General features: G+C 40.9%; 2 protein-coding genes across 3 annotated transcripts; one reads left to right on the top strand and one right to left on the bottom strand.

Annotated features, from left to right (window-relative positions):
- Positions 1-56: 56 nt before the first annotated feature.
- capza1b (capping actin protein of muscle Z-line subunit alpha 1b) lies at positions 57-6404 on the bottom strand. Its single transcript, XM_070839949.1, has 10 exons — positions 6332-6404; positions 4949-5012; positions 4761-4812; positions 4460-4523; positions 4170-4376; positions 4004-4083; positions 2137-2215; positions 1967-2038; positions 1749-1811; positions 57-1603 (listed from the first exon to the last, which is right to left on the bottom strand). The coding sequence occupies exons 1-10, from the start codon at positions 6368-6370 to the stop codon at positions 1463-1465; spliced, it is 861 nt and encodes a 286-aa protein (XP_070696050.1). The 5' UTR covers positions 6371-6404; the 3' UTR covers positions 57-1462.
- A 503-nt stretch (positions 6405-6907) lies between these two features.
- Positions 6908-14695, top strand: apeh (acylaminoacyl-peptide hydrolase). 2 transcript variants are annotated; one of them, XM_070839986.1, is made up of 23 exons: positions 6908-6991; positions 7487-7616; positions 7706-7832; positions 7926-8013; positions 8233-8308; positions 8396-8487; positions 9081-9155; positions 9273-9410; positions 9511-9602; positions 9721-9761; positions 10157-10278; positions 10375-10435; positions 10530-10627; positions 10753-10804; positions 10962-11050; positions 11151-11289; positions 11890-11973; positions 12439-12519; positions 12764-12852; positions 13195-13385; positions 13682-13784; positions 13870-13976; positions 14080-14695. In XM_070839986.1, the coding sequence occupies exons 1-23, from the start codon at positions 6980-6982 to the stop codon at positions 14183-14185; spliced, it is 2193 nt and encodes a 730-aa protein (XP_070696087.1). In that variant the 5' UTR covers positions 6908-6979; the 3' UTR covers positions 14186-14695. The 2 variants fall into 2 exon arrangements, with proteins under 2 accessions (XP_070696087.1, XP_070696086.1); XM_070839985.1 differs by lacking the exon at positions 6908-6991 and having other exon boundaries at positions 7409-7616.
- The last annotated feature ends 319 nt before the right edge of the window (positions 14696-15014 follow it).

Raw genomic sequence — 15014 nt, 5'->3', positions numbered from 1 at the left:
TTTGGTATGCAAGGATTTGAGTGTGACAGCATGAAGGGAAAATAACAATACAGACAAGATGTTCAATCCGTTTATTTGTACAACAGAATGGGGCAGTATAGTCTTGAACTTTATAACTGATCGGCACACAGTTGTAGTATAGTGTGAGGGTTGAACACTGCACATAGTATAGCTAACCAGTAACTGATCCAGAGTCAGCCTACTTAGAAGTCATGTAACAACAGTATACAGTATGATGTGGCCTTACAGAAGTCATGTTACATATACAGTATATGATCTTGCCTTACATGGCAACTGTGTTGCGTTCACTTGGCATTGACCAATACACAAACAGTTTGTTACAGTAAAGAGTGCAATATTCTAAGACTCCAACAAAAACCAGCATATTAAAATAGAAATTTGCATACATGGATGGGAGGATGGAGTTCTTTACCATAGGAAAGAGATTTTGGCAAATAAATCTTGGTTAATATGAGTATGCTTTCCTTTCACAAAGGAAAAGTTGTACAGCAATGGAGGTGGTGTTGCCAAAGTAAGAGAACAGAGAATGCATTATAGATGCAGCAGCATCGAAATTGCTTCATCTTATTTCAGTCATCATAGCTTCCAATGGTGGAGACACGTACATCAGTGGAGCACAACAGAAAACAAGTAAACATTCCCTCGGCCCTGATAGACACCGACACACAAATGTCTACATTGCAGGAACAGAGCTATGCAGAGGATCATGCTACTACTCCTAAATGTTAACAGCAGGTAGAAATACTGTCAATTTTAATTGGCAACATATAACTAAGTTGTCAGTTCAGCGATACTATAAGCTAAGCTAAAATGTGAGATAACTGCTGTTCATTTTCCTGTTAATGACCCAATTTTATTGATGAAACTAATTTGCAAATCAATCACACAGGACTATGAATCACAAACCTTCTCAAAACTCAAATTTTCCTGTCCAAAATCAAACCCTGATATGGGATGGTGTGCTTAATTTCTGTCATCAGCTGCCTTGTGCCGTCCTATTACTTTTACCCATGTGCTGAGAACTGAACTGTGACATGATCACAGTTCTGCAATGGTTCGGCTAAAGAAAATATATATATTGTAATTTCTGACACCAGAATCTAGGGAGGTCTGTGATTCCTTAGATTGCAGAAGGAAGATTTATTTCTGATTAATGTAGCAGTCCTTAGCACAGCCCTGCACACTGACCCAACAACTCTTTCACAACACACATCCAGAAGTAACCACTTTCTTCAAACCATGATTATCTCCCAACTTCCTTACAGCAGGCGGATATCTGTGCCTACCAGTCTGCAAATCTTCAGTTATACCTTTTTTTCTTTTTTTTAAATTCCTTGCCCCATACTGATATAGTTTTGCTTTGGTTAGTCCTTGCGCATGTATAGGTGGGTTGTGGGCCCAGTGGAGCGTTGTGTCTCCCTGGTCAGTCCCTGACCTTTCACTAGGCATTCTGCATCTCCTTGCCAATTTTGTAACTTAGGATTTTATTCCAGTCGATCTTAGTGCGTGTGACAGGCAGCTGGCGACGCAGGGCCTTAAAGGTGGTGTCAGACATGGTCTGGTAGTTCTCACTGATTGCAGTCTGAGAGGACAGAAGTAGAGGAAAACAAATATAAAGTACAACATTTTCACTTTTGTTTTGTTTCTTTATGTGCGTTTCAAGAAAAGTAACACCTGTGATTTAGACATTAACATAAAAAACGTGTCATCAGTAAAGGGTAGCTTACCTGGTAGTCGTTTTCCGCATTCTCAATAATGTCAACAAATTCCTTGGCTGTCTGGCTTTCATTCTGTTTCAAAAAACACATAAACTCATCGCCTTTTATCCTGCTAACAGAGATGAATGACTGCCTCTGGATATACTATACTATATAACTATGTATTGTATGATTTAAACCTCTGTGGAAAGACTATGTAAGTGCTGATGTATACAATTTTTACTTACAGTCACTGGTATTGAGTCTTCTACCTCCTTATGGCTGACCAGCTGCACATTCCCATCTTCATAATAGTGCACCTGGAGACAGAGAACATTACTAAGCTGGAGTTCTTGAAAAATATTCCTCCTTGACTTATTTATCATTCATGCAGATGAGCAAACTGAATTCACTTCACCTGGATTTTTAACACTCCCACCACCTGAGCAGTGGACTGACCAATGGTAAGCTTCCATTCTGACCTACAGCGACCATTCCTGTGTTAAGAGAAATGAAAAAAAGCCCTATATTACTATCAGAATTTAAAATATATACGTATAACTGTACATTTTTAACCATTGTGATAAAGCTAGATTATAAAAATTAGCAACTCAGCCCATCATATACAGTGGGGCAAAAAAGTATTTAGTCAGCCACCAATTGTGCAAGTTCTCCCACTTAAAAAGATGAGAGAGGCCTGTAATTTTCATCATAGGTACACTTCAACTATGAGAGACAGAATGGGGGGAAAGAATCCCGGAAATCACATTGTAGGATTTTTTATGAATTAATTGGTAAATTCCTCGGTAAAATAAGTATTTGGTCACCTACAAACAAGCAAGATTTCTGGCTCTCACAGACCTGTAACTTCTTCTTTAAGAGGCTCCTCTGTCCTCCACTCGTTACCTGTATTAATGGCACCTGTTTGAACTCGTTATCAGTATAAAAGACACCTGTCCACAACCTCAAACAGTCACACTCCAAACTCCACTATGGCCAAGACCAAAGAGCTGTCAAAGGACACCAGAAACAAAATTGTAGACCTGCACCAGGCTGGGAAGACTGAGTCTGCAATAGGTAAGCAGCTTGGTGTGAAGAAATCAACTGTGGGAGCAATTATTAGAAAATGGAAGACATACAAGACCACTGATAATCTCCCTCGATCTGGGGCTCCACGCAAGATCTCACCCCGTGGGGTCAAAATGATCACAAGAACGGTGAGCAAAAATCCCAGAACCACACGGGGGGACCTAGTGAATGACCTGCAGAGAGCTGGGACCAAAGTAACAAAGGCTACCATCAGTAACACACTACGCTGCCAGGGACTCCTGCAATCCTGCAGTGCCAGACGTGTCCCCCTGCTTAAGCCAGTACATGTCCAGGCCCGTCTGAAGTTTACTAGAGAGCATTTGGATGATCCAGAAGAGGATTGGGAGAATGTCATATGGTCAGATGAAACCAAAATAGAACTTTTTGGTAAAAACTCAACTTGTCGTGTTTGGAGGAGAAAGAATGCTGAGTTGCATCCAAAGAACACCATACCTACTGTGAAGCATGGGGGTGGAAACATCATGCTTTGGGGCTGTTTTTCTGTAAAGGGATCAGGACGACTGATCCGTGTAAAGGAAAGAATGAATGGGGCCATGTATCTTGAGATTTTGAGTGAAAACCTCCTTCCATCAGCAAGGGCATTGAAGATGAAACGTGGCTGGGTCTTTCAGCATGACAATGATCCCAAACACACCACCCGGGCAACGAAGGAGTGGCTTCGTAAGAAGTATTTCAAGGTCCTGGAGTGGCCTAGCCAGTCTCCAGATCTCAACCCCATAGAAAATCTTTGGAGGGAGTTGAAAGTCCGTGTTGCCCAGCGACAGCCCCAAAACATCACTGCTCTAGAGGAGATCTGCATGGAGGAATTGGCCAAAATACCAGGAACAGTGTGTGAAAACCTTGTGTAGACTTACAGAAAACGTTTGACCTCTGTCATTGCCAACAAAGGGTATAGAACAAAGTATTGAGATGAACTTTTGTTATTGACCAAATACTTATTTTCCACCATAATTTGCAAATAATTTCTTTAAAAATCAGACAATGTGATTTTCTGGATTTTTTTTTTTTTTTCTCTCGTAGTTGAGGTATACCTATGATGAAAATTACAGGCCTCTCTCATCTTTTTAAGTGGGAGAACTTGCACAATTGGTGGCTGACTAAATACTTCTTTGCCCCACTGTATACATATATTCAGATATGCTCATTAACAGCTGTTTGCAGGGGGTTTGGTATACCAGAAGTTTTTAGGTTGAAATTGATGTCCCTCGATGCAAGCTATGATTGTTTGCTGACCATCAACCGTCTTCCCATATACCTGCAACACACAGATAATATGGGTATGGTTAAAATGTAGTCTATATTGCTCAAATGACTATTTTTCACACTTTTTGTGTGTCTTACCGTACAGACTCCAGTAGGGTAGTGCTCTTTGACATAGGCACTGAGGGAAGTGTCACAGGCATCTCTCCAGCTTCTCAGGGCCGTCTCTCCTTCATATGGCTGCACGTCGCTCACCTCTTTTCTAAGGTGGTCGAAGCGGAACGACAAATGGTTGCGGGGGTCCAGGAAACGTCCGTGACCCAAGTCACCATGTTCTGTGATCAGGACCTAGACAGAAGGAAGAATGAAAAAGTCAGACTTGACACTTGCTGTTGTGCCATAAATATGCAAGACTTGAGGATTAAACATACCGGCTCATCGTAGCCCTCTAGTTTGGCAGGAGTAAACTGATCCATGTTGTACTGGGCAAAAGAGCTGAAAAAATAGGATGGACACAGTGATACAGTAGACATTCACAATGTGACACAAAAATACTTTCAACAAATGTTTTCCACTGATCACCAAGAACATTTACCATTCTTATATTTCTTACTGCCTAATACATAATAAACCACAATTTGCAAAGTATATCCCTGATCTGTAGGCTCAGGTGTAGTGTTTATAGTAGAGTATTTATTTCTGACATTTGAGTGTTAATTGAGTGCTACTTACTGTGAAGCTCCCTCCCTGAGGAGGTTGTCATTGTTAAGAAGAAGCCGCACATCTAACAAGACAAACAGAAACCAGTGTGCATAGTGTTTTTAGAAGACAAAACAATATAATATCAGCATATTAAGTTATATTATATTATATACAGTATAATTATCATGGGCATCTTGCCACAATCAGCTACTTCTTACCATTGAAGACCTCATTGAACTCTCCTGGGGGGGCATGAGTCACAAAGTTGGCCGCTATGCGGACCTAGAGGAGCAAGTGAAATGCAGCCATTTAATGCGGGAATTATGATGAAATGACTTGTTGTACAATCAACACAAAGAGAGAAACTACAAACTAATATTTTACCTATAATCAACCTGATTTTCTCTCTTCAATAAAGCAAAAGAAATCTGTGCTCAAACTTCAACAAGTCTGCAATCAAAAAAGTTGTAAACATTGGCTGCCTATTTTTTGGGTAATCTAGTTGTGGCCTTGACAATTTGCCATAAGGGATATTAAGATGCATTTTCAATTTTGCAATGACAGTGGGCCCTTTTCTTATGACAAAACATGCTTAAAGTTTGGCTTTAATCTGCATTATGCTTTAACTAGCACTGTTTATACCGTCTTGATAACAATAAAGAGCCAGTCATCAACAACACTTCGTGTACGATAAAATAATAACTTTCAAAGAATGCATTTTGCGTATTTTATGCAGAGCTTTTGCATTAAGGATGGAAATAAAGGAATAAACATCAAGACATATTAGCAGTGCACCAATCCACAGCTTTACAGAGTGGACACTGAATCAGACACGGCTTGTCACGTCTCTGTAAAGTCATGCCATCATCTTGCCCTCAATACTCCCATTGACCGTCAGTGGACCTTTAATCTCTCCATGATAGCAGAAGAATGTTGCCGGTCTTGTTTCTAGCTTTGAAACCACCTTTCTGGTGTTCGTATAATTTCAGATGTCGCCTTTAGTGGAGCAACTAGCAAACTATCATTCTAATTCATTTAAGTTTTATTTCCAATCGATAGTGTGTCCCGCTGCCGTCGGTATCACAGGGGGTGTCACTATCAGGCTCCATCTAAACTGTAGGCACCCATATCCTAATCTCAGGCCATGTGAGGCTAACAAGTATTTGAGCTGCAACTGAATCTGTTTGACCCAGAAATCCAAAGCAAAGTAACGTTAGCCGCTAATGTTAGCTAACGTTATATGAGAGGAATACGTAGCCCACAGTGTAATTACTGAAGACTGGCACGGGCGTTACAACACGGCGTTTAGAAATGGGTGTCGGTACTTCTCTTTACATTAATCTAGGTAGACAACTAAAAAACTTTTCAGTGGTTGAACCCCTCTATTTGTTTTCGCTGCGAGCCAACCACAAGCTTTATTTAGCATCGGCTAGTTAGCTAATGGTAGCTTAAAAACACAAGTTTATCACTTCGTTACGTGGCCAAAAACTGGCACTCTCTTTCCAAAACTTAACAGTTGATTCATGTGAGCATGTGGCATAGGTAGCCCTCTACAAATAGGAGATACTGGCGTTAAGCAAAGAATTAAATGGTATTCAAACCTTCTCTTCATCTGACAGCGGCTCCTCAAAGTCAGCCATCTTGGCTCTTTGTGACCCCACCTACCTCAGCTGACTGACAGAAACAGTGGAGTGCTTGTCATTCACACTAAGCGTTCAGAAATGTAATGAATGCTGATTACAAAGTGTTTTTATCTTACAATAGTACTTTGCTTCAGCAAGAATGTCACACATTAAAATCAATAACCATGCATAAGCACAATGTAAAATCGTCTAAATACATGCGTTACAACACAAGAGGGCGATAAAAGCCCACTGACTTTATTTGCCTCCTGCTTCCTGTTGGGTGGTGACAGATGCATTCCTACAAAATAAAAGCATATGCTTGTGGTATGTCTGTGAGTAAGCTGTTATGTTTGGCGGGCAGCAGTCCAATTCGTCTGTCTCATGTTTGAGATTGCTTTAAGTAATTTCCATCCATCCATAATCATCAATAATCCACTACTAAATCCCGGTGTTTTTGTATTTTCAGGAACTGTATAGTATGGAACGTATTTTATTTTTCAACTCTCCACAGGAAGCTGTAACAGGTGTTACATTTATTTTAGCTAGCTGTGTGCCGGAGGACCCACACCATTGTGTTTCCAACTGCCTAGCATCTGAGGACGAGCGACACACACCGTCCCTATCATGGAGTCACAGGTATGACTAGATTTAACTGACTACAAATTATTTGCCCCTGAACAGATAACAAACCATAATAAAAATTAATTTCATATAGTATTGTGCTGGTGTGTTAGCCGGTGTTAATGGACTGTCGTTATTTATGGTAATAGCTTAACTCATTTAACGTTAGCCAGCTTTCATGTCAAGCTAGCGGACTGACACTGGTTCGGCTGTTTGCTGCCAGCTGCCGCAAAAAGTTCCTGGTCGCATTAAATCCGCCATTGCTAGACAGAAAAAAAATAGCTTGTTCACTTGTTTGGTTTGTTTATCACGCAGCAATCGCTCGACCAGTTTGCATAACTGACTAAGCTAATGCTAATAAACTGACTTATTTCCTGTTAATGAGTCAACTATCGCTAAACTAACTTGGCGTGCTAGCTCCCTAACCTGGAAATGACTAGGGCATTGTTTGCTGTCAGACTGTTTGCGCCACTGAGGCGCAGTGTGAGTTATTCTGCTGCGTGCTGTCAGGTTATGACCAACCCTGAAGAAATCGCCAGGCTCTACAAAGAACTCAGCCTCTTCCCTTCATTGAGCAGAGCAGATACGGGACCTGTTGTCACCTCTCAGTATGGGGGCAAATACAGCACCATCTACACAGGTAGACTCAGTCTGTGCCCTCCTAAGATTTTCTGATGTCTGTGTATTCATTGATATTGACAGTATATTTTGCTTTACTTTCTCCTGCAGAATGGAGCCAGCGTGATCTGGAGAGAAATGAGAATGTCAAGTTTTGCCGACAGTACATTGTGTTCCACGATGACAAGTCGGTGGTCTACTCTGGAGCCTCAGGAAACTGCACAGAGATCAAAGGAGAGTATGTAAACATTTTGGCATTTTATCTGCGGTTCTTATAGACCTAGCCCCGAGCAAACTCAAAGAAGTATCATTTACGTGTCTCTCCCGTCAGGTTGCTGAGCAAGGATTCCCCTTCGGGTGGAATGAAGGCTGTTGTCAGAGAGTGCACAATCAAAGGAGAGGACAAACAGTTTCTGGAGGTGTGTGTGTGTATGCGTTTGTCTGGCTTAGACTCATCCCTCAGTCTCTCATCCACCCTGATAAATGTCTTTATTGCTTCCAATATGGCACTCCTCAATATCTTTGCTCTACTACTTATTCCACCTGCTGTCTGTTGTTTAAAACCTTGTGTGACTTTGCATCATGAACCCCCATACCTTTAACTTCTCTCCTCTTCTGACCTCGCTGCGACTGCTCAGATCTGGAGTAAAAACATCAAGATGAAGAGCATCAATCTAACAGCCTTAAAGAAGCATGGCAGAGTCTATGAAGATGGTGGGTACATTTTCTGTTTACTGTTTTCTTTGAAACTTTGCATGTGCCAGTCTGGGTGTTAATCACACTGTGTTTTTGCATCCTTAGAGCAGTTTGGCTGCTTGGTTTGGTCTCACTCCGAGACCCACCTCTTGTATGTGGCAGAGAGGAAGAGACCTAAGACAGAATCCTTCTTCCAGGTCTGTCAACAAAACTGTGTGTGAGGTTAATAATCATTGAATCACATAGGGCACACAACTGCTGCACTGCTCTCCATACGTTGAACATTTCAGGCATGTTGAATCTAATTTCTGAGGTTCTGTTTAATACAAGTTTAATATAAGTAAATACATGGTGTGTCTTGTTGCACAGTGTCTGTATTAGTTGCTAGCTAATCTGTGCTTCTCTGGAAGGAATTCTTTGAAAAATGGCAGGACGGCTTTAAATACAGGTTGAATGATGCTAAATTACCTTTGTGGTGGACCACTGGCTTCAGCAGATTTACGCTCCAATCACACAGTTGAAAGGAAGGTTATCGCTCAATTGTGAGAACTTTTCAAACTGGAGCAAATGGTTTCATTTTAAATGCAACCAAGGTATTTTCCATCACCTTTCAAAAGCAAAATACCATCACAACACTGGTTGGAATGTGGCCATAAGGGCAGGGAAGCAAGTTTTCTACCTATATGTGATTTAGTGCTGACACACCATTTACCATAGGTAGATAGGATTAGTGTAATAACAAGGTCATATCTCTTTATCTCATTATCTAATTCTTGTTTTCTGTTTGTAGACTGAGTCACCAGAGTCGTCTTCTATCGGAGACGAGGAGGAGACCATGAGAGTGGAGAAAAAGGAGACTGTAAAAGTGAATCCAATTAATATTTTTAATAGTTTGTTAAAAGAATTTTACCATTCAAAGATTTAATTGAAGCTCTTCTACTCTAGCTCAAGCTGTAGTGTTTTTGCGTTTTTATCCCTGCAGGGGGAGCAGTTTGTCTTCCATGAGGACTGGGGAGAGGCACTGGTTAGTAAGAGCTGTCCAGTGCTTTGTGTTTTGGATATTGAAGGTGACAATGTCTCTGTGTTGGAGGGAGTGCCTGAAAACATCTCACCTGGACAGGTTGGTACAGCACTTTTTAAACTTATGTATGGTTTTATTTTTGTGGGCACTGTGCTCATACCTGCTTACTCTTGCTGTTGCTCTGTCTTTCTCTCTGCAGGCATTTTGGGCTCCAGGTGACACAGGGGTGGTGTTTGTAGGCTGGTGGCATGAGCCTTTCAGACTTGGCCTTACGTACTGCCCCAACAGGAGGTGATTACTATTCATACTGATCAAACAGAAGAATTAAAGCTAATCTATCACGAATTTCCTTAGAAAGGCTCATTGTCTTGTACTATAAATTGTTAATTTTTCCCCTTTTCTCTGTCAGGTCATCTTTGTTCTATGTGGATCTCACGGGTGGAAAATGTGGTAAGTGAATGTTTGTCTTCAGTTAATTAGATCTCTAGGACCTTCATAAAAATGATCCATGTAAAATAACGTATGACGCTCAAATACTCCTCCTGCACATGAGACATTGTATACAAAGTCTTTGTAATGTTCTTGGATATTAATTACGGCATTAGATAATCAAGTTGTCCTTGTTCAATCCTTGTGTTCAGCATTGCAACAACATGACTAAATGTGCATGACAAGTTAGGCATCGAACGTTTACCACAACCGTGATCTTTGATAGATGTGAACCTCTATTTCACCCTGATTTCTGCATTTCTCCTCAGACAACTGGTCTGGTATAAATGGGTGTAGCTAGATTGTTATTGTTGCAGATGTTCATGTGTATCGCATGTGTTTGTTGTATCCCTCAGAGCAGCTATCATCAGGCACCAGTGCAGTGTCCTCCCCCAGGCTGAGTCCAGACCAGTGTCGGATTGTCTACCTAGAATGTTCTGTCTATGGGCCACACATGCAGTGCAGCAGGCTCTGTATGGTAAGACAGGATGTTCTTTTCCACATAAGACAGAAATACACTTATGAGTTGATGAATTCATGTGCGTTCCTCTGTCCTTGCATATTTTATTTCCAGTATGACTGGTATACTAAGAAGACCTCAGTGGTGGTGGATGTAGTGAAGCGACCTCGAGAGGGTGAGGAATGCTCGTGGTCACTTGGATGCACATTTTTCAACGATATATGAAACTTATTTGTGTCTGTGTGCATTCGTGTTGTTTTGCTTTCCAGACGGCTTTACTGGTATCTACAGCTCTCAGTTGTCCCGTCAGTGCTGGTCAGCTGATAGTCAGCGTGTCATTGTCTCTTGTCCTCAGCGCAGCCGCAAGGTACAGTCAACTCCCGGGAAGTGGCTTGTTATTTTTTTAAGAATTAGAAAATAAGGCTTGATATGTTTCCAGACTAACTTACACTTTGCACATTAAATATTTAGACGTTATTGTCTCTCTTGTAGGATCTATTGATGGTGGACATAAGTACCGGGAACGTCACCTCTCTGACTTCAAGTGAGTCAGTACACACATTTATCAGCCTTAGCGTAACTCATGCTCTTAGTTACTGATGTTTGGTTTAATAGCTAATTTGCTCACAGTATCGGTGTTGGAACCGCGTCAAAGCCTTTATTTTAACCTGTGTCAAATCATGTTCTTTGTTTGTCTGTAGAGTCTGACGTTGGTAACTGGTGTCTCCTGAAAATAGAGAGAGATCTGATGGTGGTCAGCTGCTCCTCTCCAAATTGCCCTCCAAGTCTGGTAGGGGTTGGGAGCACTTCAGAGCTCAAGAAAGAAACCTTCATGTGATGGAGAAGCCACTATGTAACCTAATGCAATACAATTTCTATGTTCTGTCCAGAGGGTGGGTTTCCTCCCAGCCAGGGAGTCACAGGAGGAAGTGGTCTGGGTTACTTTGGAAGACTCTCAGGTGTTGCCCGATATTGATTGGAAGATCTTGACTTTCACCCCTCCCCCTGAGCAAGACAACAGTCAATACCGTAAGAATAAGATCTTCATTTTAGTAGTTTTAGTAGACAGGAGTCCTAGCAGAAGAACCTTAAACAATTAGTCTTTTCCTGTTTTCGTGAAATGGTTTGAAGGGGTGAAGCTTGTTTTGTCCACACTCAGCTCTACGTACACTGAAGTCCAGTACTGAGTCCACAAAAAGTTAAAACCAGAAGGTCTCAAAGATGAGATTTTTGCAAAGTTAGCAAATTAATTACATTACTAATAAAATGGCAAGGAGGTATTTATATATGATATTTGGGACAGTGCATATAGTTAACAGGCACATGGCTTTTTAAACAATAAACAGGCTAACTTTAAAAACCACTGGGTTTGACTGATTTGTTGAATGATAATACATGAGGTAGTATACCTAATTATTATGATAAAATGGCAGGCAGTTCTGTTTACAGCAGAAGGATTGAGGGAGTTTACAGGATAAAGCTCCTGTGGCGACTTTTTTGTTTAAGGTCAGGCGGAATAATTGTTTCCCGACATTTAAGGCAAGTTGACAAGATTTTGCTGTTGATGGGACACAAGAAGAACAGCTTATGTAATGGTCATGGGACTAACATATTTTTTCTATATTCTAGCTGGCCTTGATTTTGAAGCTTTGCTGATCAAACCAAAGGAGGTGAAGGATGGAGTGAAGCTGCCTCTTATCGTCACTCCTCATGGTTAGTTACTCTCATTCTGTAGTATACAGAAAATACATCATTATTATACAGGATTGACTTAATGTAGTATTCCAAAAAAGCAAAACTGATAGTAGAAATGTTCTATATGCATATTTGATACGCAGCATGGTTACATTTGTAAGTAAGAAACACATGCTGAATGTATTTTTGGGATTGAATCTGTGGATCTGTTTTGGGTTTTGTTTCTGTTTAGTCGAGAGCTACTGCTGCACATAAGATTGGCATTGCCAAAAGTGGTTGCCATGACGATGGCGCCCTTGGTGGCGAAATGTTTTATCATAATCTCAAAGAATGGTCTTTTAATAACAGTTCTGAAATGTTTCACATATTTTGCTTCTACATGCAGTACTATTTGTGATGTTTTCATCTCACAGGACTAAACACACAATGACTCAAACGTTCTTAATACAAACTGTCTTAATGTAACCTGTTTCTTTCACCAAGGGGGTCCTCACTCAGTGATTGTAGCTGACTGGCTTTTGTCCCCATCTGTGCTGTGCAAGATGGGCTTTGCCATATTACTTGGTAAGTTCATAAGTTAATGTAAACTGGTTTTATGTGCGACGCCTGCTCATAGGTTGATTGTCCTTTGATACAGTATCTATTCTGTGTGAGAGGGTATGGAGCAAGATTGACCGTGCTGTTATAATTTCTTATATCATTTCAGCTTTAAAGAATTTGTATTAATTGTATGAGAATCCATCATATTATCTAGCCCTAATGCATAGAGGGTAATGTGTGTTTGTTTGTTGTGGGTTCCTTGTCGTAGTGAACTATCGTGGCTCTCTTGGGTGCGGCCAGGACAGTATCCTCTCATTACCTGGCAACGTCGGCACCCAGGATGTCAAAGATGTTCAAGTAAGTAAAAAACATTGACAGAGCAATACATGCTGCTTTAATCAATGACTTGAGTTTTCAGAGATTTTAGTTTTTCAAGTCATGAAATTGATTATTTATAAAGGTATCGTTTGGTCCTACCGGTAAAAATGTCTCTATGGTGATATCTTTGCTTATGCTGTCAATGCAATTGGTTTCTATATTTAGTTTAGGTTAGTTGCTATAGTTTCTGGTTAATTAATTGCTTATATCAGCAGTAGTGTATTGAATGTTGTCCTTTGTTCTTTTTGCTCCTCCCAACTTCCTTTCCAATGCCTTACTTTCTTCTCCACTACCATCCTTCAATGTTTTTCTTTCTCCCAGTTTGCTGTTGAAAGTGTTCTGAAAGGTGGCGAGTTTGACAGGGAGAGGGTGGCAGTCTCTGGGGGCTCCCATGGTGGTTTCTTGGCCTGTCATCTGATTGGCCAGTACCCAGGGTTCTACAAGGCCTGTGTGGCTCGCAACCCCGTCATCAATCTGGCCTCTATGATTGGCAGCACAGACATCCCAGACTGGTGCGTCTTGGCATGCACATTCCCGCGATACTACCCACATTTGTTTACTCAATTCGTGACTGTGGCAGTCGTGAACAGCCACTCACTATTTAGTCGTTTTATCATTTGTATCCCTGACATTCTGCTCTGACTGCTGTAAGCAAGTGAGTGGGATAAAGGGCACGTCTCTGCCTCACTGTCAGGAAAGGAAGTGTTCAATAATGCACACAAACACTGCAGGAACAAAAGACTTCAAAGCCATTCAGTGATTTGTTTTTTTTGCTCCTCCTGTTGATATCCAACTTTGGCTTTTGCAGGTGCATGTTTGAAGCTGGCTACGAGTACAGCACAGACTGTCTACCTGACCATGCTGTTTGGGAACAGATGCTGAACAAGTCCCCCATTAAACACATCCCACAGGTGTGAATATGTCTCTTGGCTGTGTGCACGTGGCTTCATTGGTGTTGTGACATGATATGATAACCTAAGATGATCTCTCATCTAGGTGCAGACACCAGTTTTGCTCACCTTAGGGGAAGATGACAAGCGTGTACCTAACAAGCAAGGAATTGAATATTACAGAGCTCTGAAAGCAAAGCAGGTTCCTGTCCGGTAAGCAGCTTGTTTAAGTACTCCTTTTTTAACGGTTATGTCAGATATGCACTGCATAACAGGGCTTTGTTCATTCACTAATGCCCTGACGTGTGCCGTTTAGGTTGCTGTGGTACCCGGGGAACAATCACTCTCTCTCCAAGGTGGATGCAGAGTCTGACGTCTTTATGAACGTCGCTCTGTGGATAATTCAACACTTGTGTCAGTGATGGTAAAAATCGGAGAAACACACGGTAGCGTGCTGCTGTTGCTGCTGCCAGGAAAAGATGGCAGGACACTAGTGTGTGTAAGGGATAGTCTGCTCCCGTTTCCAGGACAGTTTGAGGTCCAAGCCAAAGCCAAAGCCTTGAAAGTGCTCTCCAACTATAACACACTTTGTATAACTGTACTTTACTTGTAATCTATCTGTGGCTATGATAGTAAGTGATAAGTGGACAGGGTAAAAATTGTAATAACTCAGCCCTAGAATTAAAGCGGTTTTGATGCAGTTTTGTTTCATCAGAAACATGTTATTGATTCAGTTTTTATTTTTTCTTCTTTTGCAATCTCTACATACTCAAAAAATTAAGGGCTTTTCAGTGTGTTCACTGTGTTTGAGGTTATATTAACAAAGGAAATTAGTGTCCTTTTGTCTGCTCACTATTACTGTTTTTTTAAATTGATTAAAACTGTTTTAATTTCATGATACAGTACATTTAATAAAGTGACTGTGAATACTATCAGTATGAAATGAATCTTTCGATAAGTTTGTTCAGATCACATGTAGAGCAGGTGGTGTCGTGGTATAATTACAATCTTGTGGTGAGCGTAGGAGGTCATCCAACTTTATCCATCATTGGCAAAAAACTTCTCTGCTCTCACTGCTCTTTCTTTTGGTCTGTCTCTATGGTCACATTCTAAAGTGATCGCCATAAAGGACAATACTTTTTTTTAGAGAGCGTGCGAGATGATGATTTGCATCAGGTGCCATAACCATATGCTTCCACTTCCGCATAAAAGGATTCAGTTTCTTTTCACTACAGAGACTTTTAGATACAA

The sequence above is a fragment of the Pempheris klunzingeri genome, chromosome 11, assembly GCF_042242105.1.
Source record: "Pempheris klunzingeri isolate RE-2024b chromosome 11, fPemKlu1.hap1, whole genome shotgun sequence".
Taxonomy (NCBI): domain Eukaryota; kingdom Metazoa; phylum Chordata; class Actinopteri; order Acropomatiformes; family Pempheridae; genus Pempheris; species Pempheris klunzingeri.
The sequence above is the reverse complement of the archived record's forward strand: the minus strand, read 5'-3'. Positions and strand labels throughout refer to the sequence as shown.